General features: G+C 43.1%; 1 protein-coding gene across 1 annotated transcript in view; it reads left to right on the top strand.

Annotated features, from left to right (window-relative positions):
• LOC146798068 (cytochrome P450 2G1-like) overlaps positions 1 to 25,587 on the top strand; it is a 592,985-nt gene that overhangs the window by 385,376 nt on the left and 182,022 nt on the right. The window contains exon 5 of the mRNA XM_085625289.1: positions 20,500 to 20,676. Within this exon, the coding sequence (XP_085481415.1) occupies positions 20,500 to 20,676 (177 nt within the window). The remainder of the gene's footprint in view (positions 1 to 20,499; positions 20,677 to 25,587) is intronic.

Here is a 25,587-nt window from a genome sequence, read left to right as displayed (position 1 = left end):
AATGTACTGGGTGGAGGGCATAGTGAGGAGGTGTCCTGCCTTAGTAGTCTCTTGGCTCCAGTGACCACATGCAGGAGACGCAATACTAGGAGTATCACTGCATCAGAAGGCTCCACAAGGGATGTGACAGAGCCCACAGAAAGGCGTTTGGGAGTGGGTGGCTGCAAAAAGTAGTGTGGCATTGAGAGACAAACTCTAATATTGTGATGTAACCAGTACCATGCCATTTGTCTTGGCTGACATACAAGTTCAATGGCAATGTCATGTGTTATTTTTACAGTCACAATGCTAGTTAGCACCTGGTATGTGTGCATTAACACTACCTCATGTTTTTCATAATAAACATCCGCTACAGTTAAACCATGCAGTGTCTAGTCTCATCATTACCCACCTTAAAAATAATGCTGTGTTATTTCAGCACATCTCTGTCTCCCCGCTGCTAAGATCGCCACAGCTGCTGCTTGTGGTGGTTGCCCTGGCTGGTTGTCTTCCTCAGGCTCGCTGTCAGACATTTCCAGGAGTATACCTCTCCTAGTTGCGATGTTGTGCAACATGGCACAAGTGGCCACAATTCTGCAGCAGGTATCCAGTTGGTACTCAATGCCTCGCCAGTCTTGTGGAGGCAGTGAAACCTACTTTTTAGTAGGCCAAAGGTGCACTCTATGATGTTTCGAGTGGAGATGTGTGCTGCATTGTAACGCTGCCCACTTGGGGTACTTGGGTTGAGGTATGGCATCAGGATTTAAGAGCGCACGGCGTATGCACACACACCTACAGGGTAGTAAGCAACAGGTTACCCACTGATATGTATCACCATTTGTCCAGAGTATGCAAGACATTGTAACATATGTTTACCAAGCAGGTATACTTCACCACATTCACCCCCAAGGAGACGAGTGTGTATGCCACTGTGTCTGAATATGTATGATTCATGTGTGCTGCCAGGGAATTGTGCCGCTATGTCAGTTAAGATGTTTCTGGAATTGCAGACGACTTGGATATTTAGTTAATGGTAAGATTTTCTGTTCCTATAAATGTACTCATTCACTGAGGGGGGACAAATGGCTACATGTGTTCCATCAATGTAACCAATTAGGTGGGGAAACCGGGCTACCTGAAAGAAGCCTAATTTTGTTTGCAGCAATTCCTGTGGAGTTGATGGGAAGCTAATGTGGTGGTGTATCCTGCTCAACATGGCGTCAATGAAAGATTTGAAAAAGCGCGATAGGGTACTTTTTGACACCCCTCCAGCTACAGCTACTACACCCTGGAAGCTACATGATGCTAGGAGGTGCAGGGAACATAGGACCTGCACATGAGTGGGAATGGCATGTGTCCTGCGAGTCTGACGCTGCAGTAGGGGGATCTAATTCAGCAATCAGATCATAGATCATGTCTGCACTTAAGCTATATTTGTCATAGATCTCTTCCTCTGTCTGCCCCACCAAATTAATGCACACTCTAAAAATGCGCTCCTGTATCCTTCTTCTCTGTGCTGCTGCTTGTAGCCGCGCTGCCATTGTGAAACATTCTGAGGCCTTCTGGGCCTGTTTAAATACTTTACCGATGTTTCTCACCTGATTAGATTGTTTTCAGCTGGTTACCACCTGATTTAATAATTAGGTATTTTGCAATCGCAAATTAGCGAATCCCCACAAAATCGCAATTTGCGATTTGTCATGCATTGCTTTGCGATTCCCAATTTGTGATTGGCAACTACAGATTCGGTAATTTAAAAATTGCAATTTTGGGAATCACAAAATGTAGCGATTTGCAAGAAAATTCTGCGATTTTTGTTGATGCATTGCTTAGGGCTATTTTGCAATCTCAAACGGCCTTTTTTAGCGATTTTCAATTTTTGCCATCGCAAAATAGCTTGATGCATGTGCCCCCTATATATTAACAAGTCAGGTTTGTGGAAGATATCGGTCTTCAATGAACAATTTCTCCACAGACTCAAGAGTGGCACATAAGGAAAGTTATCCTGAAGTGCTCTCGGATGGTGGCTGGAATACATAAGGAGTGAGTTTTTCTCAAGGCTTTCTATGTAGGGTAGCGTAACGTTTACCGATGCCAACCTCAATATTCAGATCAAGAAAGGCAATGCTGTTAGTATCATGTTTCATGGTAAACTGTTGTAAGAAAGTGGCTCTGTATATACTTTTCCCAAATAGGTACAGTGTGCACAGTCCACAGTCCCCAGAGGTTTGGCAGAGGCTAAAGTTAGATATAACCTTACTCTCTAAAGTGGTAGCAGTAAGGCAGTATCAGAGGACAGTGTAAAACATTTGTTGTACACACTCAGTCAGCAAATGGTCTCACACACTCCAGAAGTGAACTCTAGGCCAATGGTTTGTATATAAAAATATATAGTTGTTTTATTTTAGAACCAACAATAGGTTTCAAAATATACTTTCTCAGAATGAGATACTTTAGTTAAATACTTTTCAATAGGTAATTGACTTTTGAATGCAATAGTTACAGTTGGTTGCATTTGGCAACACAATTCATACACAATTATACATTGAGCTCAATGGGAATTTCTAGTTAAATGCAATTGATTACTTTTTGGATTACTTTTCTTGCCACAGGACTGGATCCTAGATTCAGTCCTGGGACATCTCCTGTAAACAGTTGAGTAAAAATATTTTGGTTACAGTTGTGATTTTTGAGGAATATTATTGTATTTTAAAAGTTCAAACTCAAAAACAAATTCACATAGAATCACCAATGTTATCCTATGGGAGGAAATTCACTTAGTAGGTAAGTGGGGTTGTTGTTACTTTTTCTAACTCACTGTTGGACCCTGGATCCAGCACTGGTGCTTCTCCTGTAAACAGTTGAAAGAATGTGTTTTTGTTATACAGGCGATTTTTTTATGAATATTTGTAAGTTTGCAAATCGACACTTAGAAGAATTTCTGGCAAAAACCAGGCAATGTTATCCTATAGAGCAGTGGTTCCCAAACTTTTTTGACCTGTGGCTCCCTTGACCTAATTGGCAGTTGGCCGTGGCTCCCCACCATTTTTTAACTGGCGCACCGGGGTGCCGCGTCGCACACTTTATGAACCACTGGTCTACATGAAGAATCAAGCCTAGACATGATGAAGGATTCAGAAAGTAGCCATCACCATCATAAAACTTTATTTGCAATCACAAAGATCTTATAAAGTACATCTCAATTGCTAGAGAGGCTCAAGGAGCTCTGTGGCGTTACAAGAAGTTTACGTGGGGTGGGCTCTGATGAACCCAAAGTGGCTCACCAGAGCCCATCTACCCAGTGTTTTAAGTGGGCTGGGTCCTGCCGGTGCAGTTCTAAAAAGCAGGTGTCAAGATGGGTCCCTATCGGGCTCTCCATTTTGGCCTTCAGCCCCAGGATGAAAAAAAAATCTTAACTCTGTAGCAGTCACTTCACTGCCTTTGAGGTAACTCCAAAGAGACTCATCATAAAGTTTCTTTTTTTTTCTTTTCTCTTTTTTCAAATAATAATTGTAACATTAGGTACTGCGTTTCGAACCCACTACATCATCCTTTATGCTGGGGTTCTCCTCAGGACACAGAACTGCGATCCACTTGTATGTGGCTTGAAGCATTGGCACCAATACGCTGGTCAAATTATTCCACTGAAAAAGGGACTGACAGCCCCCGAGCAGCGAGTGAACACCAAGACCGCCGTGGGAAAACTATGACGAGCATTTAAAAATGTTTCTACTATTTTAAACGTGGAGTCTGAATGGAATTGTAGACCACGTTCTGAAGCAGGGGGGTCAGTCTCCCTTTCAGTAGAAGAACTTGGCCAGTGCATTGGTGTCTGTTAGAAATGCTTGTCCTGTCTTCTGAATGTGTTTACTTGTAGGAGCTGAGTGTTCAGTAAATTCCTTGCTAATCGCGCTAAAGCTAATTTGCTAATGACCCATCATGAGCATCATATATTATAAATCAATAACTTGTTGCTTTCCTCACTGCTCATATATACTGTAGGAAAATTATATTTCATTTTTAATTTGCGCAAAACAAAACCCTCGTCCACCTACGGCTCTCAGTGTCTGCAAAGAAGTAAAACTGCACAGCGCATCTTTCTCATTTTACAATCACCCTTGCGCTTGGCCTTAATATTCTTTCAGCTATCTTGATACCACATCTGTCCTCATAATTTAGATCTGCTTGATTCAGTTTCCCAGCTGAGTTATTCTCGGGTGGAAGACTGTTTGTTTTCTTGTTTGTTGTGTTTTTTATTATACCATGTTGCACTCATTCCAATTTTTGCAATGTCTTCCGTTCTTCTCTTTTCCAGTTTTTTACACATTGAATCCTCACCAATGACGCACGATATTTACCGCTGGAGTAGCTACAGCACCTGTCAGTGCATAGATTGTGCAGGTGGATTGACATGGCGCTTGCAGGAACTCGTTTTTGAAAACCTGGCTCTAATTTTCATCGCCAGATTTTTTCTATGAGTAACAGAGAGAGAGAAAGGAAAGGGAGAAACAAGCAGGAAAAAATCGGAAAACTGTGGCATAGGAAAGAAAGGATGAAAAAGTCCCTACCTGAATAAAAGAGAGACCATGGGCCTTATTACAGAAAGGGTGCACTTTTACTGTTTGCACCATGGCGCACCTTTAAGCAGACGCTCCGGGGACATCATAAAGTTTCTAATGAAAAATAATAATAATAGTTTAAAAGATTTTAAGTAAATCGTCGTGGAAAAATAAACGATACGCCCATCTCTGAAAGAGTTATTTGTCTTCAAGGAAAAATGTCACTTGCTGATTCCCGTTTCACCAACAATGAAGGACGTGTCTCTCAGTAAATGTATTTCTGTCAGAGAATAAAAGGCTGGTTGCTCGGTGATTATTCTTATCAGAAAACAAAGTTCTTTCAATCACAGAATAACATACGGCTTTCTTGAAGTTATTGGCGTGAGAGAGGAGTTTACTGATTTCTCGGTGTTGTTCCAGTCAGACAATAAAATGCTCACCTCTGCATTTCCGAAGGATGCCTCGTTTAACTCTACGCTGCTCTGAAGCCAGAGATGTTTCTATCTAGCCAAGCCCCCCCCCTGGGGGTCCGATTAAAGAGGCGCCCTTGATCTGGGGAGTGACCACTCATCTGGGCCCATTAGCTGTAATCACAGAGCCCCCCTGCACAGGAGGCCTCGCCCTGGCCGGCCTTATTTGCAAGGACAATGGGAGTCCAGTAATAAGCAGCTCGCCACTGGGGCAGCAGGAGCAGGTAAGGCGCTGGGGCTGATGAGCGAAACGTTAATGGAGCCATTGAGATGCAGAGGGCGAGGGCTGGGATCATGACCTGGCAGCAGCACAAAGGAGGGGGAGGCATTGCGGCTGCAATTTCCACGACCCACATCCTGAGCGGTGGCGCGGCGCCCCTGGCTTCTCATCACGGCGCACAGGGGTGCCGCGGCGCACACTTTGGGAACCACTGCTATAGAGGAAAATCAAGTTAGCGGTAATTATGGTTGTAATTACTTTGCAGGGTCAGTGCTGGGCACCAAGATCCAGCACTGGGATCTCTTCTGATAACAGGTGAGTAAATTCATTTTCGTAATTTGGCTGATTTTAGATGAATATTTTAAAGTTTCAAAACTCGACACTTAGAAGAATTTCCAGGTGAAACCAGTCAATGTTACCCTATGGAAGAAAAATGAGTTATCGGCTTTTGGGTAAGTACTCGACTGGCAGAGTTAAGATTCTGGGCATAGACTCGGGGGTCTCTCAGGGTCAGGTAAGTACAGTTGTTACACCATCAGCGGCACAGGGGCAGCCGGGTGCAGAGTGATATAGGCCCAATGTTATCCTATGGGAGGCAGGGGGCCTTTGGTTGGTGGCTGCCAGCTAGCAGGCCACGCGGCTGTGGGAGATGGACTCCTGGTCACTTGCTCAGGGCAAATTGAGAAGTAGATTAGGACAGAGGTTTCACTCCAGGGGCAGTCGGGCGGCTGGGTGCAGGGTGCTTTTGAGCCGTCGGGCGCTCAATGGATTTCAAAGGAGGAGCTCAAGAACGAACAAAGGGTGCAAGCTCGGGGACGAAGATTCTTCAGGTGCGACCACCACTTCGAGAGGTAAGTTGGGTAGTTGGAGGATAGGTAGGCACCCAGGAGTTGAGCACAGGGGGCCACAGGGCGCCGGGTGCAGGGGTGCCTTTTGGCTTCGGGAAATCTTACCCTCTGCTGGTCGCGGTTGGAGGGGTCCCTGGTTCTGAGGCTGCAGGCATCATCAGGAGCATCGAGGTGGGTCCTTGGGTGCTGGATTCGGGGTCACATTCACCGGTGGGGACGTCCTCGTGGTCTTTGTTCACTCCGGCACAGGCCAGGCTTGGCGGGTGCAGAGTGTGCAGGGTTCGCGGTTCCTGGCTGATGCCAGGGCTTGTTACTTGCTTTGAGCAGTACCACTGCTCATGGGAGTCCCAGTTAGTTAGAGTCACAAGGCAGTCCGGTCCTCCGGGGTTTTTGAGGTTGCTGACCACTGGAGACGCCGGGGTTTAGCAGGAGCAGGTTTGAGGGTCGACTGGCCGGTAGGGCTGGGGCCAAATTAGTTGGTATCTTTCTCTTGTTAGCAGCTGCACGGCAGGTCTTCTAGTTTCTTGATCTTCTTTCTTGTTTCGGAATCTGGATCTGAGGAAGGAAGGTTCAGGGTGCCCCTAAATACTACATTTAGGGACGTTACTGGTAGGTAAAAGGCAGGGACCAATGGGTCCCTTCCCTGGGGTAGGTACACCCCCTATCCTGCCACTCTCCTGTGGGAGGGGGGCAATAGCCTAGTCCTAATTGGGCAGGGCTTCCCATCTTCAAGATGGCGAATTCCCGGAGATGTGTTTCACCTCGCCTCCCCCACCTGAGGGGTGGGGTTGGCAGAGGCTGGCACACCCCCTTTCCTTCCTTGGGGTTTCCCGCCAGTCTTCCCCCCAGGGTGGGGGTCAGAACCGGTAGGGGCCAGTTGCTGAGTACAGCAAGTGGCCTGGAGAAGCTCACAAAGGTGGCATGCCTTTGAAGCTTTCCCTACCCATCCTGGGGGAGGAGACCTAGCACCTCGCCCAGGATGTGCATTGTTGCAGGCCTGGGAGAGCGGATGGCTCTCTACCCAGGGGTCCAGCAACATGTCTGCTGTGTGGCAGCCTAGGCAGATTCAAAATTGTTTAGGATGTGGATTAGTTCTGTACACCAAATCAATGCACTGCACAAACACAAGTCCTATCCTCATCGCTGCTCACCAATGTTAGAAATTGGATTCCTGATAGACAGAGGTACGAGCCCTAGTCAAACAGTAAACACAGTTCTAGTCAGGCTAAGAGTATGGCTAGCCCTAAATTAACCTGTGCTCACCCTTTGTTAGTGTAGCACAAAGCAGTCAGGCTTAACTTTAGAGGCAATTTGTAAAGTATTTGTGCAACACTTCAAACAGTAAAACAGTGAAAACAACACACAAAAAGATTCCACTCCAGATTAGAAAATAGAGCTTAATTTAATAAATAAAACAAGACCACAATGACAAAAATACAATAAATAGAACTGGAGATATTGAATGTCAATGTTTTGAGTAAAAATAGTGGCAAGAAGCAAAAAAGGCTATTGGGGCTATCTGGTCATGCCAGACCGTGAAAAGTCACAACTTCCGGCTGACCGTGTTGATGCGCAGGGCAGCTACAGCTACCCAGATGAACATCAATCCTGGTTGCGGAGCATTGTGTGGATCCACTTCGAAGATGTGCAGTGCAGTAGATGCTCCGATTCCGAGATGCGACATGGCTGCTGTGCGAGGTCCTGATGCGTCGACGTTGAGGATCCTGACGATGGGGCTTGCGATGTGAAGTCCATTGTTAAGGATGACAGGCGCAGGACGGACAATGCACCAGTTCCAATGAGCATTGAAGGAGCAATGTTTTATTTCTGCGGCATTGTAGAGACTGCCGTTGACAAGGGATGCGAGGACTTTGTGCTGGGAAAAGTGTTGACCAATGGCAGTTTCGAAGGCGATGCGTTGGTCTCAGATGTGGGATTCTGCAGTGAAGTGAGACTTTCACAGCAGGTCCAATCCACATAAGAGCGCCGATTCATCGGTTATGATCTGGGATCCAGAGCTCAGCCGAGAGGATGCCTCAGTTCTGCTCAAGGATGCACCGCTCAGCAGAGAAGATGCTTGACAGAGTAGACTCACAAGTGGCAAAGTCCAGATGCAGGGGTTGGGAAGTCTTTTATGTCCCTGATACTACAGATCAGGAGACCAGCCAACTAACCCTTAGAGTCAGTGGGATTCTGGGGTTAAGTGATGCAGGTCCAGTTCTCACCCAGGCAGAGGGCGGCAGGTCAGCAAAGCAAAGGTCCAACAAAGCAGCAGTCCAGCACAGTGGCAGTCCTTCAGCAGCACAGCAGTCCTTCTTCCTGGCAGAGTATCCACAGGTCCAAAAGTGTACTATCTTGGTGGTGTCTAAGGTCCGGTACTTATACCCAGTGGTGCATTTGAAGTGGGGAAGTCTTAAAAGACATATCTTTGAAGTGCACAGAGGCTCTTCCCTCCTAACCTGGCTCCAGAATCAATACATGTGGGTATGCCGCCCTTCATGTGAGGATGGGACACAACCTATTCAGGTGTAGGTGTGGCTGGGTCCATCCCCTCCCTCCGATCCTGCCAGGTTGGCCCATCAAGTCACACCTAAGCTCCCATTGTGTGTGACTGTCTAGAGGGAATACACAAAACCCAGCTATCACCCACCCCAGGCATGTGATCAGGGACAGGCAGCAGGCACCAAATGGCTAAAGTGAGAAAATGCTAACTTAATAAACCTAGATCCCTCACTACAAATCCTGATGTATGCTTTCAAGCATGGCAAAAATATCAAAGACCATTTGGTTCACTCATCTACACAACGCCCCAATATCTCCAAATCCAGAACTTTAAAGAAATAGCATGGGGCCTTCCACCATTAAAGGGTCATTTTTGTTGTGGGCACTGCATTGCCTGCACCTTTTTTACAATAAATATTTTGAACATAACAATGTTAAACATGAACTGAATTTTGTATCAAATTGCAATTCACGTAATGTAATATACTGTGTCTGGTGTCCCTTTCGTTTGCCCTCTATTGACCAAGCCTCACAGCCTATAAACGCCAGGATTTGCCAACACGAAGCAGAATATGGTGAGCTGTACTTAATGCACCATTGGTGACCCGTTTCATTGACAAAACACATACAGCTGAAATGACAGGTGATTGACATGTCAGTGATCCGAGAAAGAGGAGGTGGCATTACACACATTCTACAAAGCATGGAATCTAAGTGGATGGAACGGTGCAATTCTATTGACCAAGGACTGAATACCCCAGAGGAATCGCATAGTTTTTTTACAACTCTTACTAACTGAAACAGATGTGGATTGAGTTATCATATGGACTGAATCCCCCAGAAAAAGTGGCGTAGCTTTGTGACGATTCTCACAAACTGAAATAGATGTAATTTGATTTGTCATATGGAATTATTGTCGGACCTTTCATAATGATGTAAATAAATGCTATAATGCACGTACCTTGGACATACTGCGTTTATTGCTATCTTGTCCTTTTAATCTGTGTAGTTACAAATCGTTGATGTATCTGTATGTATATATCCTTTTTCTTCCTTATTCTGTCATTGCCATGGATCTACTTGATTTATTACATGTCCTTTTATCTCACCCTAATTGAGAGCTACTGAAGACCTTTCATGCCTTGTAAATGCACACCTTACTTTCCCATTTCCTTATTCAGGTAATTGTTCTAGTCATAATTTCAGAGACGCCCGGTTGCTCGTGCTAGTCTCCCATAGTGCTGTCGGGATACTTCGATCAGACGCTCTTCACTGCACGTCATTCCACGCTGTAACTAGCGTGTGGAAGATGGGCCGGGTACACGCAGCATTTGCTACTGGAGCGAGGCAGGCCCTGACGGTCATCCAGATTACGGGGCACAGTCACTTAATCTTGTGACGTGCAATGGACTTTGGTGCTTTCTGGATTTGTGTCTAACTAAGACGCACAAAGCAACTGACTATACGACCTTGTTCGGGTGAGTGCATACACGTCGAATGTGCACGTTTTGGGTCACTCTCTCCTTCCTTTTAGCACAAGGCTCACGTCATTTATTTTAACTTTTTAAGCAGCAGTTGGAGGCTTTGATTGATTGTCTCCACTGCTCCCAGTAACTAGCGTGTGCCCTTCTACATTCTGCAGGATTTATCCCCGCCACTTCCCCTCACTGGGGTAAGTCACGACGTTAATGAACAGATCATATTCCAAGTGATCATTTTTTAGAATCTAATGCTGTGTCTCTATTTCCATGTGAGTAAATTTCCCCTTTTCTCTCGGGGTTTTATGTGCACCCCACCCACTAAGTCTGCAGAATGTTGAGATTTTTCAGGTAGTAAAGGTTTTCCTACTCATTCATTTTCTCAGGTCTCTTCTATACCTCTGCTCAGTTGCTTTTTATTATTGTGTTTCAGGTGTCCCTCACTGTCAGGTCCTGATGAGAACCTCCCAGTAACAGTGGGGTCGAAACATCAATGACTTAAAAAAACGAACCATTCCAGTTTTTTTGAAATAATAACAAAACTATTTAATCATTAGTGTTTAATTGATAATGGTCACTTCCTTGTATTAAGAAACCTTGTTGTATGTCACATTTTTGTCTCTCAAAGTGTTTTTATTCTATTTTCGCGTAGTACACTGAGCACAATTTGTGATTTAAAAAAAACTAGATATGATTCTGTGCTAAAAGTATTTGGTTTCCTGATTGCATTTTATTATGAGTGTCTCTCTTTCAGAATCCTTAACAAGCCATCGTGCTTAATTATCAAACATTTTTGTATTTTCCCACCAGAACCATTGTTTTTTTCCTGTATATGTTCGTTCGTTCGTTCGTTCGTTCGTTCGTTCGTTCGTTCGTTCAAAAGCTTTTATTCGATTTCTACATACAAATCATACAAGCAAAAACATAATTGAAATATTAAAATCACCAAATAATCTTTCCTAAAAAATGGAAAAAGCTAAAGTGCAGCAAGTGAAAAGTAATCATGCCTCTATAGATCAACATGTTTTTATAAAATGTACGACGTTCTTACATAGACTAACTGGAAGTCAGTAGAAATTACTTACTAGGCCTTTACTGGGAACTGTATATTAAAATTATTAAATAATCATTCTATACTGTGGGGCACTGCATAAATACCTTAATACAGACATTGGTATGAAATTCAAAGAGAAATAAAACATATGTATACAGACAGGGATAATAACATTAATTTCATCATGAATAAACCCTGGCAGCTGTATAACACAAGTACAGACTGGTCAGTAAACAACATTACAGTACAATACTTTTCCTGGCAGCTGTACATTTTAAAATAAAAGTAGCCAAGAAGAAACAAATCTCCTCGTTCACTAGTAAAGATAAAAATATCAATGCTGTTTGTGTGGTACAAATGTTGTATTTAATAAAAATTGGTTTAAGGTATTTAAGCCTAAAATACTGATAAAATTTACAAAAAAGTAAAAAATGGCAACTACTCTGACGAGAAGTACCGTCACACGGACAAGGTGTGTTTGAACTAGTCTTTGTGATTGGAAAAGCAACCAAGTGGTGTACTATACCCAATCTGACCCGTGTTAATACATACTGGTGGGAAGGGCGGGTCACAAATACAAGATAGGATTGTAGTCCAGAAGCTAAATTTAAATCTTTGTAAAATTTCAAAGTAGCAAGATTTCCAACAGCTTTGTCTCGCTCAGCCTTACGAAAATTAAGGAACGTTATCTTAATTTCTTTTTTTGAAATGGATACAACCTTTTCCGGCTCACGGAACACATTAATGTTGAACAAAAGTAGATACCAATGATGGATGTATCTTAACCATAATACCCGTGAGGAATGATCCAAACCTATACAGTCAAGGATAATATCCTGAGTGAATCGGGTCTCCGGTTTAGCCCAAATAGATCGCCACAATAAAAGTGGCCGAACTGCTGCTAAGTCAGAGATGTACTCGATCCCAACTTCATCATGGATCAACTGTATGGAGGCGGAAGGGGGAACACATAATAACCTCCTTAAGAACTTGTTTTCCTCCTTCTGCAGGGAAATACCCTCACAGTGACCCCATACCCCTGCCCCATACAGAGCAGAGGAAGCACAACATACGTTATATATGTTCATCATATCATAGATGCTTCGTGAGCCAAGTTTAGAGGCAAAACGAAAAATACTGCTAGTGGACCGTAACATTTTTATTTTTACTGCATCAAATTCCGCATTCCAGGACCCACTATTACTGTATGTTATTCCCAAATAACAAAAAGATTTAACAGAGGTCAGTTTTCCCTTATCTAGAAAGAAAGTATGTTTTACCTGCTTGGCTGCCTGACCACATGACATTACGTATGTCTTAGTTTTATTCACACGAAGCTGCCTAGCTTGTATAAACTGCGTGAAATTATCAATAAGGCGCTGTAGGCCCAACTGTGTTCGAGATAAAAGAACAGCGTCATCCGCATAAAGTAACAGCGGAACAGGTTTACCACCAATCAGGGGGGCATCTGCTAAAATATTGGTCAAGGATCGGTCTACACCATTAATAAAAAGGGAAAATAAAAGCGGGGCTAAAACACAACCCTGACGAATGCCCCGAGACACTTTAAAGAACGGGGTACATTCGCCAAGGGTGCCATAGCGGACTTTACATGAAAGTTTTTCGTATAATCTGGCTAAAAAATACACTATTTCCCTTGGTGCCCCTGCATCAAGCAGAACCTCCCAAAGAATACTATGGTTAACCAAATCAAAAGCGCTGCTCAAATCAGCAAAACATAAAAAGAGGTTGCCACTTTTGGCCACAGTATATTTACTGATTAAAAGGTCTAGATTTACGCATTGGTCCAGTGTACCCAGACCTTTGCGGAAACCGTATTGGACTTTAGTTAAGATGTTAAAATCAGTTGCCCAGTCTTCTAGCCTCTTCAGCAAAATCCTGCTCATCACCTTTACAGAAGCATCCAGTAATGAAATTGGGCGATAATTAGAGGCCTCTGACTTATCGCCCTTCTTATGTAAAGGAATGATGATCGATTGACCCCAGGTATGTCAAATGCCCTGATTCTGTGTGAGTGGCATTTTCAGAATTGCAATTTACCATCCGACTTCACCATAAGTTTGGATTTTACATTGTGATTCCAGAGACACCAAACTTGAATCAGTTATATTTTCTGATTTTGTAAATTACTCATAAAATGTAATAAGATAATTCTTATTTTATCCTATGGGAGATATAGGCGTTGTTGTAGTGAAAAACGAAATAAAGAGTTTTTCTCTACCTTGACATAAAAATTAGAAGTCAATGACCTGCCTTTTAAAACAAATACATTGCACCCTGTCTTCAGGGTTGTCTAGGGCCCACCTTAGAGGTATTACTTATATGCTTATATTTAATAAGGGAAGGTTTGGGCCTTGCTGAAGGTTTATTTTGACAGGTCGACATTACAGTGTAAACTGCACACACAGGCTCTATAATGGCAGGTCTGAGACATGGTTAGAGGGCTACGTAAGTAGGTGGCACAATTCCTGCTGCAGGCCCACTAGTAGCATTTAATTTACAGGCCCTGGCACTTGTAGTACCACTCTACTAGGGACTTATAAGTAAATCAAGTATGCCAATTGGAGATGATCCAATATTACCATGTTTAGGGGAGAGAGCACAAGCACTTAAGCACTGCTTAGCAGTGGTAAGAGCTCACAGAGTCCTGATATCAGCAAAAACGAGGTCAGCAAATATGTGGAGGTATGGTAAAAGTTGGAGGAAGACCACTCAGTCTTTCAGGTATAACAGTAGCCCTGACACTTGTGCAGTGCTTTCTTCAGTTGCTGACTTCCGGTTGAAGACTTCTCAAAGGTGAAGTCACTGCAAGATGCTATTCCTTGAGTGCAACAGCTCTGAAACAAAAGCAACATTGCCTGGTGGTTGGAGGGGGCATAGCTGCCTTTTATTGGATGGTTCTACCCACGATGGCTACTGCACCTTGTGACTTTAGCCAAATGCTGCAAGAGCTCAAGCAAATCTTGTGATTACTTGAGCACAATTTCCAGACTTTTCTACACAGGACAGGACACAGTTTTACCCAGCTCCACGCAGGCACACTATGTTTTAGGCCACAAAGGGGCCTCGTGCAAAAGGTAGCAACAGCCAAAATGGTTAAAGGGATTTGTCTGTGAGACAGAGGACACAATCCCTTCTTCCCTCTTTCACATTCCATGGGGTGGAGAATGTAACCTGTGCGGAGGGTATTAATATGGTATCAGCACATCTGAGAAGATGAATACCCTGTAGCAGCCTCTGCATAGACAACAACACACCCAGGGATGTGGCTACAAATTGCTCTAGCTCTCTGTACCTGTGTGCAGCTGAGCTTTACACTCATTAGATGCCAATTTATGTATTCAGTTATTCATATATTAACTAAACGCTTCACTGTATTATTGGGACTAACTGACACTGCTTCAGTACTATCAAGACCAGAATCCTTCTTGCTTTTCAGGTGGAGGAGAAAGTGGAGCACAGGTGTCTTCGCGCTACAATGAGTGCTCTTACTTCCCACTGTGCAAGACTTGTCTTTGTGTGGACCTGGCTGGGAGGAGGTGGGCTGGGCCACCTCTCTGGGTCTATTGTTGTGCATCTCAAATAGGTAAAAGCAAACTGATAACACCTGCTCTGGCTAAAGCATGTATCCAAAAACACCCATGCAAATTTTCTCTACACCTTTATGGGGGGCATTACACACGGAGATTTGCAGCACTGAGGCTAGACTGGAGGCCTCACTAGCTGCCAGCTCCGAACCGGAAGTACTATCTAGCACAGGGAAAAGCATAATTCTGGACAAGGGAGAAGGTACCAAAATAAGAGGAGGACCAAAATTCCCCGCATCATATCCCACGCTCATGGTTTGCACAGGTCAATGCCATACAAAACAAATTTCTCTGGAACGGTGGAGCTGTCAGGGTCGTTCTTCGAACATGTGTGCAATCTACTTATTGCGGAGGAATCGCGGCGGCAGACATTTACTCATATTACACTGCATCACATCTACTCGTGGTAAACGAATGGTGGTGTAACTCCCCTACTGATCTGGCATATGCGATCGAGCATGTGGCAATGGAGCGGACCTCTCTCCTCCACCTCTTATATAGCGCTGCACGCCTGGATTTTATGCCTCCAGCAGGTAAAGTGGTAATACTGCTCTGGCGGGCTATAGTCCGACAGATGGGATGGCACGGTAAGCTTACCCGGGCAACCCTACTATGGCAGGGAACGTACCGCCACCCGGTGGCCACCTTGGAGGGGGGTTCCGGGGATGGGACCTGGTGGGGATATCGACCCTTGGCGATGTGGGGCACTACCATGAAATCCAACCACCAACTGCAAACGGAATGCAACTTGCACAAAACACAATTCTACAAATTTCTCCGTCTGCGCTATGCACTCACCCCCCTGATTCGACCGCTTGAGACCCTTCCAGAATTCCATCCGTTAGAAGACCATCTGTTAATGGGAGATTTAGGCCTCCACAAGATAGACTTATATATTAGACCCTAACGACTCACACACAGACAACACTCGACAAGACGCAGCAGGCGTGGCAGGCCGACATCCCTGACTTGACTGACGACGACTGAGCCGAAGCCATCGCTAGCCCACGGGGTGCGGCGGTCTCTACTAGATACCGCCTGATACAGTTTAAATATCTGCACAGGGCTTACAATACACAGACTAGACTCTGGTGGATGGGAGTGAATCAATCCTCCACATGTCTGCTGTGTGAGCAAGAGGAGCGGACTTTACTACATACAGTTAGGTCCTGTCTCCAGGAGGTACATTGGGAAAATGTGTATAAACCGCATTTACTGTTTTTAGCCCTCACTATTGCCCAGAGAGACATAGCACAATTATGGAAAGGGACGTCTCCCATGGCGATGGGTAAATGGAAGAGCGAAATGGACAGATGTATGGTGGCCGAAATGGCAGTGTTCCTTGCTCGTGGTTGCCCTGTTAAACATAGAAAAATGTGGACCCGTTGGGCGTCATATCGAGGAATTGAGCTCCCCCCCCCCGCCACCTACCCACCCCTGATTGGTGCCTTGCTTTCTAATGTATACTTTTGGAACATCCTGCATAAGCTGAAAATAGATCCCAATGCTATTTTAACATGTACGCACGTCCTGAGGTCTAGCATTGTCTGCATTCTGTTTGTGTTTTATCCCCTGCATGTTGGTCAGGTGTTGGAATTTTGTCGAAATGCGGGAATTATAGTGGTTTTAAGTCATTTTCTCCTACAGGTCATTGTAGGCCTTTCGCCCATCTTTCCAAGGAAAAACCAAATAAAATGTTTTGTTAAAAAAAAATAAGAGGAGGATTCTTGTATAAACCATAAACCCCTAACACTGTCTGCAGCGTTAGTCGTGGTTGGACAGTCTCCATCACTCAAGAGGTAGAAGAAAGTGGTGATGACAATTAAGCCACCTATTTGCCCCCTACCTATTTCAAATGCTCTGAATGCTCCTAGGAAGAGCTTTATAGGTTGTGATATCCAGAGAGCTGACCTTAAATACCTCCAAGAGGCAAGTATAAATATAAATTGACCTATAGTGTAAGGAGAATGGTGTTCAGATTAAGAGTCATTCATTTGACAATATTTGTCTCTGTGCATCAACTGGCGACCACATACCTGTAGGATCATGCTTGATGGTGTGTGGGATACATGTTAGAGCATTTCCCCAAGAGCCCACAGTCCATTTAGTTTCAGGCTTGAACTCAATTGGCATCAAGCAGGAGCGAGTAGCAGCTGAGAGCTTTATGAATAAGCTGCAATTTTTTTTTATTCAAACTTGACCAGTCTCAAGAATAAATGACCAATGACGATTGCAAAAACTTCATTGGAGGTTTCCCAATTCTATGAATCCAAGAAACATAGTCTATCAACTGTTTGCATATTAATCGGTTCATGATGCCCACTGTACGCACCACTTCCAGGAGAGCTAAAGGAAGTCGCTCCATCCATATCTCCACCATGGTAGAAGGGTGAGTTTTTAAGTATTTGTCGGGAAACCCTTTTATCCAAATAATCGGATTAGAGAACACTAGAGGCATTCATATAATTTTTGCTCATTTTTATGATAATGTTTATAATTCTTAGGTGTCTTACACTCGTTGGAAAAATATTTAAATTACTTTATATAGAGGAGAGGCCACAAATTCTACTTGTTTTTAGGGTGGGGATTTAAATGTATATCTATGTAACTTACCAGCCAGATAGGTTTATGGGTTTTGCAATACAGAGGGTAATGAATTGATGTACTTAAAACATGATGATTATTGCAACCTGATCAACCACCACCTCGCCAAATCAAATTTTGCTTTTGCAAATAAAGAAAATGCTACGATACCTGAGCCCAATTCTTAAAAATTCCCGGACCCATATTAATTGCTTGAGTGATTCCTATCCCTAAAGCATTGAGATATTTTCCACTCTGCTGGAGGAACCATCTACATGCCCAGATATAGGCAAAGGGAATAGGTTTACGAGATCTAATGGCCCTCGAATGAGCTGCAACATGGTTAGTCCAAGGAGTTCTTGATGTAGTCAGTTGGAGTTATTAAACTCAATATAGGCATCTGTCTGGATGAAAACGCTGATGACTCAGAAGTAAAGACAGTCTTTGAAGAAATTTTTTGGTACATGAGGACAAACTCACATGGTCCATTTCAATACGGTCTTCCAAGTCAAATGGTTGGTTTGGAAATAAGTGCTCAAAAGCACATGCAGCCAAACACTAGCCTTGAGCAAACAGGTTAGATCATGGGCAGAGATAGCTGATTGCAGAAGGAACTATATACTGATAATAAGAAGAATGGCATTAAAAATGATGCCTTGGATGCCCTAGTGACCGCTAGTAAGGATAAAGGCAGCACAGCATTTTGGCATATTTTAGAACACCCTTATTTTGCACCTTCCCTGGAATTGGTTATTTCGGGCCATGAACGGGTTCTGGATTTTAGCAGTATTTATGCTAAAAGGAATAGTGCTCAGAGTAGTCTCTTAGAGTACTGAGTAGCATGTTATGGGGAGTTATTGAGGAGGTGGGGGTGGATAAGTCAATCATAAATCTAATAAGCAAATGTATACCATTTCCACTGCAAAAATTAGATATGGCATAGGTTGGGAGTGCTCCAAAGAGTTCCAAATTGATAGTGGGTGGGTAGGCATAGCTGAGTACTTGCACCCTTCCTTTTCACCCCTTACATAAATAACTCACAGATGGTGTTGTTGAGGAAGTGCAGAAACATGCCTCAGATTGGCATCACCCCTTCAAAGCACCCCTGTGCATGGATGATGTGGTGCTGATGGCTCACTCTCCAAAAGCCCGGCAATCCGTATTGAATACCTATGTGAAGTTTATAGGTGATCTGGATCTCAAGGTCTACCTGAATAAAATATTTTATTAAGGCATGCAGTATCACCTCGTGCAACTGCTGTTGATAACATTTTAACAGTGTTGATCTTAAACAAATGACCAATTTGTGAAGGGCTCATTATTACTATTCACCTTTGCTGGGACTAAAGCCTTTGTGGGAAATGTGTATGATCTTCCAGGAAAAGTGTCTCTTGATTACCTCATTTGGTATGGGCATATGGAGACCTGCAGAGACAACAACGCTACAGTTATCTGAAAATGGCTGTTTATGTAGATTGCTTTCATTTCCCACCAGATGTTCGCCCTATCTCTGTCACAGGGAATTGGGTGTGCTTTTCATTGAAGATCTTAGTAGGCTTATTCCACTCCTGCTGTAGCACAAGGTTCGGATCAACAAGCAGGCTTTGCTGATCAGACTAATACTGAAGGACTGCTTGGTGGTGGATAGGGCACTCTCCATTCCTTGGTTCAGGAACATCAAAACTTTTATGTGCTAAGCTGGAGAGACCATACTGATTTGACAACTCGTAAACCTTAACTCGGGTGGAAAAGGCAGAGCTAAAGCATATGTGTCTTCTGCTGTCTGAAGAGGAGAGGTTCACTTTGGGTTGACACAAACACAGTGTTGGCCTGTATCTGTATTTATCCCGCGAAAGAAGGCATACAACAATAATAGGTCAAAATTGTAGACTTTCAACACAGATTTAGACTTAAACTATTTCCTCGCATGGTCACCTTTCACAGGCATAACGACTGGGCAAGAGCATTATCTAGTAGTCCATGTGACAATTTATCAAACAAGGTACCTTGCACTTTGTTTTTCTGTTGTTTTTATGACGCCCCAAAAACTGTTTTTAGTAAACCTCTACTAAGGAAATATGGGTTTAGTTAATGTTCTCCTACTCATTCCTTTTTGCTGCAATTGCAGTCAGATATGGTCTACTTTAAAGTTTCCTCTTATAAATGTCACACCTTATTTATTTGAAAGAGCTTGGGGATCAATATTGCACTTCTTAATGAAAAGGGTAGCAGGATAGACCCTGACAATATTAAGAGGAGATTGCATATATGTTAAGTGTATTTTTAACGTATATTGTTTTTTTATATAGAACCTTATTGAAGATACTTGATTTAGATGCATATATCATTTTGCTTTATTCAAACAGTAAGTATAGGTTTTTATAACATGTGCGTATATGTTTTTCTAAAAAAAGTATAACGTTTATGATGATGAACTAAACCAGTGTTTAAATGGCTATATGCAGTGTGAGAATAATTGAACTTATAACACAAATATAGTTATTTAATATTACAAACAGTATATAAATATGATTGCTCAGCAATTCTATTCATTGTATTTATTTTGGTAATTGAGAATGTTGCGTTTAGATAATTATTTGCTTGATTTCCTTTCCTCATTACTGAATTATTTGGTTATTTAAGGAGTAATTGGTCAATAATTGTAAGATTGAATCATTGAATTCCTTTTCAGAATGTAATTAATGTACTTATTTATTCATTTTGTTTTAAACATATCAGCAGACACCTTAAACTCACCTATTTCTACAAAAGATCACATCATCCATCCGAATTATAAATACATTAGTTGCAACAGACAGTGATATTAGCCAAAACACACAATTTATCACTGTACAACGAATGAGGGTGCATTTATATCAGCTACTTTGATCAAAGCACTATATCTGTAGTGATGTAGGATAGTAGCTATTAAGTAGATCACAGATTGTGTTTGGCTGAAACGTGAATAAGGAAAAAAAACACAAAACAGGAAAAGCAAGTTAGGAATAAACTTTCTTGGCCCATTTTGACAACGTGTTCTATACCATTATCTTTCACGCTTTAATGGGTATTTCAGAAAATTCCCCCTACCACTGGGATTATTAAATGGTGTCAGGTCAGAAATTAAGTAATCTGTCTGACTAGATCGTGATCCCAGAATTAACTTGTAATGAGATGCTTCCTTTTTACTTCTTACAGCTGCTGAACGCTTTTCCTCGTCTCATGCAATGTCTTCCCGGACCATTCCATATAATAAACAACCATATCACCGAGGTGAAGAATTTCATTTCAGAACGTGTTAAAGCACATCAGGACACTCTGGATCCCAACTGCCCGAGGGACTTCATCGACTGCTTCCTTCTCAAGATGGAGCAGGTAATAGTATCTCAGCATTGATCAAGTCTAATTTATATGTTTGTGATAGGAATACTCCTTTGCAATGGAGTATCCTTACCACCAACATAATGGTCTGCTGACCCGATTTAATTGTGGGCTGACCTTTGGTGTAACCGTGGCGAAGGTTACTCCATCTCCACTCCAACGGCCCTTATTCCATCGGGCATCGGAGGTTGATATCTGTCATCCCACCTAATTAAGATGTGCAGACATACCGGCCCATATTCAATGCCCATCACTGCCTGGAAAGTCCTGGCAGTAAGTGACAGTGTAAACTGTCTAATGCCCCCCTCCCCATGGGAGATAACTCCCTTGGCAAGGTAGGCATTTTTTTTATTTTCAAGAAGAAAATTCCACTTCGTATTTTTCGTATTTTTCGTATTGTAAATTAAAATTAAATAATCTTGATAGACAGCTCCATTATGTTGACGGAGCCATGTGTCAAACATAAAAAAGCATTGACATGAACTGCCGTGATGGTAATTTCCTAATTTAGCGAGCGGAGGCTCCATCAGGGTGAATGTGTAACTTACTCCATCGCCCTTACAAATTAGACCTCCGTCCGCTAAACATATAAATCGACCCTTTTAGTCTGTACAGGTTCATTGTCCTTTCCACTTTTGGAAGTTGACCCATAGCTTGATGGGGGTAAAGGGATGGCTTGTAATCATCATATTAAAGGACTGTTTGCATTCTTGTAATGCTTTGTAATAATAATAATCTTTGGAGGGTAGCTGCAATGCTACAGCTTTGGATTACAAGAAGAAAAGGTACTTAATACAAATCATGTGTAAGATATTTAATAAGTCATCTGCCAGCCTGTGTGACCCACTAATCCATGATGACTGTTCGGGAACTTCAATTTCTGGAGGACAATGGTACTAGAGGCTACTGACTGGCCAAGCAGCTATAAGAGTGAACTTTGCAAACATTATCGATTGAAAGAAAATCATTTGCTGTTTGGATAGTGGCATTGTCTATACCACTGGAGAGCCAAAACCCATGCTTATTAGGTATGTTATGTTTGTGGAGATCAGACTGATTAGCTACTACTCTTTTGAGAATTGTCCTTAACAATGAAAGGTGTGTTAGAGGTCAGGAGTGGAAGAGATCCTCTTCGGAAATGTTATATTTATATTTTTTCTGTGGGGGATTTTGTGATCAGTGTTGATGGGTTTGAAAAGATATCAGTGAGAAGATCTACTAATTGGTCATGATGAAACTTATATTATCTCTCTGGACATACCCAGGGAGAGTGAAAAATCTGGTAAATGACAAAATATTTTCTACTACTGAGGTATTGTATCATAACCTTATTGTAATTTCAAATATAGGAATTACATAAAATATTTATGGGTTTTTTACCAACAGCACAAGCACAATCCTTCTGCTTGGCGCACATTTGTTTTGTATTTTTTTAAAGCTTTTATTTAGTTTCACAAGTTTTTAAATACAGCTTTGATAGAATGGATTAAGAATCTATGAACACATCAAAGTATTACATTCACTTAGTTTACCATTATCACAAGTACTTATAGCAGTGATCATATGGGTCTGCAGTGTAAGAAGTGGTGTAGCGGAACTTTTCAGTGGGGATCTGTGGAGAAAAGGGGCATTGAGCTTCTGATATGTGGGCTGTTGTAAGTTCATGTGTTTTCCATGTGTTCTTGTTCTGTGTCTGGGTTTTTGATCTCTGAGGTCAAAGATATTCCATCTAGGTCTGAGCATTGGAGGATGGGGGGGTCTATTGGTGTATTTATTTATAAAGTTATATATAGTGTGAACAAGATCCCGAAGGATATCAGAGCGCTTTACATTAGGACGGAAGGAAGGACATAAATGCAATATTGACATCAAGTAGGAGTAGAAAAACAGGAATGATCATAGATCACAGGACAAATGCACCATAGAGGGTAGTACAATAAACCGGTATAAGTGGGCAACGAAGGGGGTCACAGTATGCGGTAAAGAAGAGCAGTATCAAATGATGGTACAATGGTGGTAGGAACAATGTCTTCGAGCAGGTGAGCCTAGTCCAATTAAGGTAAGAATTTATTCATTAGGAATCTTTTGGCTTCCAATTTGAACGCAGTCGTTGAGGTATTTCTGCGTACTTCCGGTGGAAGAGAATTCCATATCTTTGGGGCAGCGCCTGAGAATGCTCGGTGACACGTTCTCTTTTTGCTAAGGAGGAGTGGTTTCAAGAGGAAAGTATTGGCGCTTCTTGAGGCTCATACACCACAGGATAGTTCAAGTTTTTGCCTAAGGTACCTGGGAGTTTTGAAGTGAAGGGCTTTGTGTGCCAGAACGGCAATCTTATACTGAATTCGTGCTTCGTAGGGCAACCATTTAAGAGATTTTAGGACTGGGGATATGCGCTTGTTTCATTTGGTGCCTGTAACCAGTCTAGCCACAGCGTTCAGTGATGCCCTTAGTGGAGCCAGGGTGTATTCGGGAAGGCCACAGAGGGTAGCGCTGCCGTAGTCTAGCATCGGCAAGACAAGCGCTTGGACCACCTGTTTGAAATTCATTTTATGGAAGGAAAGGTTTGATATTTCTGAGTGTCCTTATCAAGTGGTTTGCTTCCTTACACGCATTGCTGATATGATTTATCATATTCAGGTGCTTGTCCATGGTGACTCCGAGAGATTTGGCTGAGTCTCTGATGAGAGGAGTGCAGGTGAAAGCAGTGAGGTGATTCAGCCAAAGGTCTAGCTTGGGGATGTGGTTCGAAGGGGAGATGAGCAGGAATTCTGTTTTGGAGGTGTTGAACAGGAGATGGTTCTCAGTTAACCAGTTTTGAGTAGACGTTAGGGTAGTGGTGAGTGAGATGATGTTTTCCGGGGAGGAGATTTTTAAATAGAGTTGCGTATCGTCGGCATACATATGGAAGAGAATGTTTGTGGAATTTAGTGAGTTAGCTAATGGTTCCAAGAACAGGTTGAAGAGGATAGGAGATAGGGCGGACCCTTGGAGGACCCCCATGAGTACTGGAGAAGGCTGAGAGAGAGAGTGGTTTGCCATGACTCTTTGAGATCCGTGGTGGAGGAAGGACGAGAACCATTGTAGAACCTGACCAGAAAAATCCATCCTGTTTCACAGAATGGATAGGAGGTTGTCATGATTAATCGTGTCGAATGCGGAGGAAAGGTTAAGGAGGATCAGTAGGCAGGATTCATTTTGGTCAAGCATTTTAAAAATGGCTTCCATAACTTGAGTGAGAGCCGATTCGGTGCTGTGCCACTTCCGAAAGCCGGATTGATGCTGGTCTAGGAGTTGATAATTCTCCATGTGAGCACAAAGTTGGGATTGTATGCATTTTTCTAGGAGTTTCGCTAGGGTGGGGATGTTGGAGATAGGGCGAAAGTTATTGAGATCAGCTTTGTCTGTGTTAGTTTTTTTTAGTATAGGTGATACCTGAGCTGCTTTTAGGCAGTCGGGGATTGTGCCTTGTGATAAAGATGTGTTTACAATCCTTGTCCAGGTGGGGATGAGTATATTCTTGATTTCATTGAAGATGGCTGGGGGCAAGAGGTCACTGAAGTGGTTGGATGGGTTGATATTCTGAAGAATCTTGTGGGTGTCTTTTTCACTAAATGGGGTAAAGGTGCCCCTTGCCGCATTGTTCTTGGTGTTCATGCTGGTAGATTTGCCCTTTTCTAAGAGGTCAAGGGGTGATGCGGCCCTGGAGGAAGGCAATAGAGCCTTCTTAGAGGCGAGGTCAATGGAGATGAGTCTTAATTTCTCAGTGAAGAAAGCAGCAAGTTTGTCGCATGAGGGTGGGCTGCCACCAGGGTCAGAGTGATTTGAACTTACAATAGGTTGCTGTTTGACTAATTCGAAAAGTTTCTTGGGGCGCTTGATCCAGTTGGAGTCTGAAGTAGTCAGCCTTAGCGCTCTTGATTTGGTTGTTGTAGAGGCTCCTAACATCTCTAAGTAGTTTTAGTTGGTCCGAAGAGGGAATGGGTCACCAGGAACGTTCAACTGTCCTAAGGTTGCGGCGTTCCGTGTTTTTGTTGAGGCATTTTTTTGTTGTAATTGAGCAATGTCATCCATAATGTTGGAGATGGTCAAATTGTAGGAGTCGGTGAGTGACTGCACCTCAACCAAGTCAGCTTTGGAGGAGAGTGCAGATTTACAGTGGGCAGCTAGTTCATTAGAATGTATTGATCTGAGGTCCCTTTTCCACATCTTTGATTTCGTTGGTTGAGCCTTCCTCATCGACACCTCCCTGCAGGGCCGGCTTTAGGGCAGTGCCAAAGGTGCGGCCACACAGGGTGCTGATCTCAGGGGGGGCACTGTGTTTAGCAATAACTTATGATTGGAGAGATGAGGGGCCCTTTTTCTCGGTGGCAGAGAGGGAATCCGAGGAGGCAGTAATGGGTGTGGGGGCGACACAAATTATTGTTGCACTGGGTGCCACCAGTGCTAAAGCCAGCCCTGTCTCCCTGTTAATATAAAAGAGGATGCCCTGGTGGTCAGACCAGTCACACGGGGTAATGGAATCCAGGGTGATGGTCTGCGCTTTCAAGATGATGAGGACTAAAGTTTCTCCTTTAATATGAGTTGGTTTGTCACAGTGCTGAATCAGTTCTTGATCATTTAAGAATGATTTAAGGCAAGATACAGCGAGGTTGTTGGGGTTAGACCAGTGAAGGTTGAAATCCCATAGGAAGATTTGGGACATGGCTGAGTCAGCATTGACAGAGATGATTTCCATTAGTTGCTTAATGACGGAGAGATTGTCGCCCGGCGGGTGGTAGAAGGTGTGAAGTTTGCAAACCAGTAGGTTCTTACTTGAGATGCTGAGACAAAGGTATTCACAGGAGGAAGGCGTAGAGGACTCTAAGTGAGAAAGCGAGAGTGTGTTCCTATGAATTCAGGCTAGGC

Source organism: Triturus cristatus, chromosome 9 (assembly GCF_964204655.1).
Source record: "Triturus cristatus chromosome 9, aTriCri1.1, whole genome shotgun sequence".
NCBI classification, from domain to species: Eukaryota; Metazoa; Chordata; class Amphibia; order Caudata; family Salamandridae; genus Triturus; species Triturus cristatus.
Note: the sequence above shows the minus strand (reverse complement) of the source record. Positions and strands in the feature narration are given on the sequence as shown.